The sequence below is a fragment of the Malania oleifera genome, chromosome 6 (genome assembly GCF_029873635.1).
Source record: "Malania oleifera isolate guangnan ecotype guangnan chromosome 6, ASM2987363v1, whole genome shotgun sequence".
Taxonomy (NCBI): Eukaryota; Viridiplantae; Streptophyta; class Magnoliopsida; order Santalales; family Ximeniaceae; genus Malania; species Malania oleifera.
In genome coordinates this window covers 71,918,266-71,922,110 of record NC_080422.1, presented here as the reverse complement: position 1 = coordinate 71,922,110, position 3,845 = coordinate 71,918,266, and the positions used below count along the sequence as shown (strand labels likewise).

Here is a 3,845-nt window from a genome sequence, read left to right as displayed (position 1 = left end):
CGGGAGAGTCTCTATGCCTTGGAGCCCTATACTCCAACAAGCTGATTACTTAGTCCAAGAGCTCTACCCCTTTGTCAAGGGAACAATTTATGGGATGATTCCAACAAAGCCCTTAGAGATTTATGATGTATTAACACAAGTGTTAGCCTACTTCAAAATAGACAGGGATGTATATGAAGAGGAAAAGGCCAAGCCCCTCCCCCCAAATAAATGATTACACTTTGAAATTTCTAGGGGAATAAATGATCAACATTTGTCTCTCACAAATAAGGAATCATGACATGTTGTGTCCAAAATGCAATTTAATTCCATGTGTTGTGTGCCTTTAGCATTATTTTATTTTTCTTTTTATTTACCTAAATTATGTCATATATTCTAAAGGCCTATCAAAATTCCACAAAGAAAGAAAAATTATTAAGAAACTCGTCACCCTATCATCACAAAAGCTCGGTCACAAGTCATGGAAATGCTAGAAGCAAATCAACTTGAAGAATCTCCAATGGACAAAAGAAATGAGATTTTGGAAAAATCTATAGCAAACCTAGTCTATCTCCTCAAAGGAAAGGAACCTCTTGTTAATGAAATTCAACCTACTCAACCAATTTCACAGGAACAAATTTTCATTAGCATATCAAGATAACGAATTAACGTATAAAAAGTTAGAAAAGTCGCATAAAGAAAAGGGAAAGGGTAAAGATCATACGGCCGACATTGAAAAACAACTGAGATCCATACAATGAATTCATGATGGAGCGGTTAGGGTTCAAAATAAGGTGACCCATCTATAAACAGATCAACTTGAACCTCACTCGTTTAATCAACAGGTTAAGTAGGTTTGGATTGGGTACCCAATGGATGACTCGTTTAATTTAATTTAATATATATATATATATATATTTATATATATATTACATTAAAAAATATTAATTAAAAAAATATGCTAGTTTTTATATTTTTATGTTTTTTATGAAGATGTTAATAAATAAATAATTAAGTGTTGTTTTTTAAAAAAAATTATTTTTAAAAATTAAAAATAAATAAATTATATTTTTAAATGGATTCTTTATGATAAGATAGATTTGATCCGTTAATAAATGGTTCAATTCCAATTCCAACTTATTTAATTCGTAACTATTTATAACCCGCCAAGCTTAACCCGCTTTTCCATTTTGCCACCCGAAGGATCTGGAAAGATTGAACCGGGCAGACAGCAAGGAAGCTAACAGTATGGAACTACGATACCAGGATTCCACGTGTCCTCCGCTTAAACAATCGACTTGCAGAGAGAGATCCTTATCAATCTCCCGTACACCCTCCATTTGATCAAACATATCGCTTCTCTCCCTACATCCCATGCCCAACTCGGGAACCAGCGAGTTTAGACCCAGTGCCGAGTCCTCGGATTCGGACTGGGCCAATTTGACCCAGGAATGCCTCACCAACGTCCTCTCGCGGCTCTCCCAGGAGGACCGGTGGCGGCGAGCCATGCTAGTCTGCAAGCCCTGGCTCGATGCCTGCAAGGATCCGGCGCTTCTCTCCGCGTTCGATCTCGAACCCAACTTCGACTCACCCGCCGAGTCGCCACTCTGGTGGACCCCCGAGTTCGAACGGAAGATCGACGCTATGCTTCGATCAGTCGTCGCTTGGGCTGCCGGAGCTCTTGTGGTTATTCGCGTCAGACACTGCTCTGATCAATCTGTGGCGCTGGCCGCTGAGACGTATGTGTTTGTGCGTGCGTTGTGTGCTTATCGGATTAGGATTTTATTCACCTAATTACTCTTGCGCTAATGCAGTTTCAGGTTTCATTTTCTAATTATGATTTTAGTTTTTATTTTTTTATGACTGTTGTGTGGTGGAAGTTTGAGGTTGCGTGATGGGAATGCGATTTTCTTTTCTTATTGAATTTACCTGTTTCAATTATGCCATGCTATATGATTTGAATGGTGGAATTGGGATTTCGGCAACTCGAATACGCTTTGAGGTTTGATTTATAAATATTTTTGAATTGTTCGATAGGGTTTGCATTTTTAGATTTTAGTTTAAAATGGATGTTCACTTCAATATGACACTTATAAATTTATTTATTTTTTTAATTATTTCTATTCCATTGATTGTTCTCGGGTTGAGTTACGATTTGAATGATGAATTAGTCCTGATTTGAACTTTTGATGTTGTATGGTAGGGCTAGGGCCAGGGGTCAAAATGACAAAATTGGGATTTTCTTGTGATCTACTCGCAAGATTGAATTAATGACACTGTTTGATGTGCGGAGGTTCATCCTCAAAGGTTTGATTGCCGAGATTGGGTACTCGGAAATGCATTTTTCCGTTCGTAGATTTATATCATCGATGTGTGTGTGTGTGTGTGTGTGTGTGTGTGTGTGTGTGTGTGAGATATATGTGTATGATGGGATAGGGTTAAGTTTTTGAGGGATGAAATTGCGCTTTGCTTTATTTATGCTCAAATTGTGCCATGAGTTGGTGTTTGGTGAGTTTGGGGTTTGGTTAATGAAATTGGGTTTTGCCTTATTTTGATTTCAGGTGCCCAAACCTTCAGGTTCTTTCAATCAAGAGCAGCATGAACGTCACTGATGCATCCATTGCTAAGATAGCTTTCAGATGTCCTATGCTTAGAGAACTTGACATAAGCTACTGCAATGAAATATCCCATGAATCTCTGCTGTTGATAGGAAGGAATTGTCATCACCTTAAGGTTCTGAAGCGGAACTTGATGAATTTGTTAGAACCTTCACAGCATGCAGGAATTGTCCCTGATGAATATCTAAAAACTTGCCCTCAAGATGGGAATTTGGAGGCTGCTGCCATTGGGAAGTGTATGCCTAATTTGGAGCACCTAGAAATTCGATTCTCAAAGATATCAGCTAAAGGCCTTGCATTAATTGCTGATGGGTGCCTGAACCTTGAGTATTTGGATCTGTCTGGCTGTGCCAACTTGACTGGTCGAGAAATTTCAAATGCGTCATCCAGTTTGAAGAAATTAAAGAAAATTCTGAAGCCAAATTTCTACATCCCCAGGTCAGTCTTTCACACCGAGAGGTATGGCCATTGGAGGTTGTATGATGATCGGTTCCAAACCGATATTTTCCGAATCTGATCAGGCTAAAAGAGGAATAAAAGTCCCTGGTTCATTTTATGAAATGACAGTGGCTTGAGCAATATAGCGAAAAGCATGTTGCCTGTGCTGCTCTATAGTCCTCTCAACAGTCGACAAGGGGTTGGGTAGACAACTTACTGCTTTTGTCTATTGCTTATTCAAAAAATGTGCGAGAGAGCTCTCTGATGTTGTGTTTGTGTTCTGCTATTTCTTGTGTATTGTGTTACTGTATTTAAGATTATGATCACATGTTGTCTTGTTTGTAAATGTTTATGATTTCATGTTTTTCTTGTATGTTGAATGGGCGTGTACAAAATTTGTGCAACTCTCTTTCTCCATTCACTTTTTTTTTTGGTCATTTTTGGTGACAGTAGATAATTTATTTTCTGACATGCATCTTGCTTTTTTATGTTGTAAATTGAACTGAAATGCGAAGATAATCACATATAATTTGAAATGTTCAAATCCTTCTTTGAATCCTTTGAACTAGGTAATGTTTGGTAGAGCTTTTGGATTTGGATAAGATGTAATATGAAATTATCTTATATTTTATTTATATCCACTCAAATCTAATTCTAAGGTTTAAAATTTGTGCTTCCAAGCCTTACATCAATGTAATTTTAGACTATTATTTTCTAAATTTATATAAATTCAAATCCAAAGTGTTCCCAAATTTAATTCCTCTCTGTTTCGCTCTAGACGCTTCTCCTTCCTTTGTCACTGTTTTCCCC

At 37.5% G+C, this 3,845-nt stretch overlaps 1 protein-coding gene across 1 annotated transcript; it reads left to right on the top strand.

The window, feature by feature from the left end:
- Window positions 1–1,147: 1,147 nt before the first annotated feature.
- On the top strand, window positions 1,148–3,439 carry LOC131157438 (F-box protein SKIP1). The gene is made up of 2 exons (XM_058111606.1): window positions 1,148–1,718; window positions 2,541–3,439. The coding sequence occupies exons 1-2, from the start codon at window positions 1,354–1,356 to the stop codon at window positions 3,112–3,114; spliced, it is 939 nt and encodes a 312-aa protein (XP_057967589.1). The 5' UTR covers window positions 1,148–1,353; the 3' UTR covers window positions 3,115–3,439.
- The last annotated feature ends 406 nt before the right edge of the window (window positions 3,440–3,845 follow it).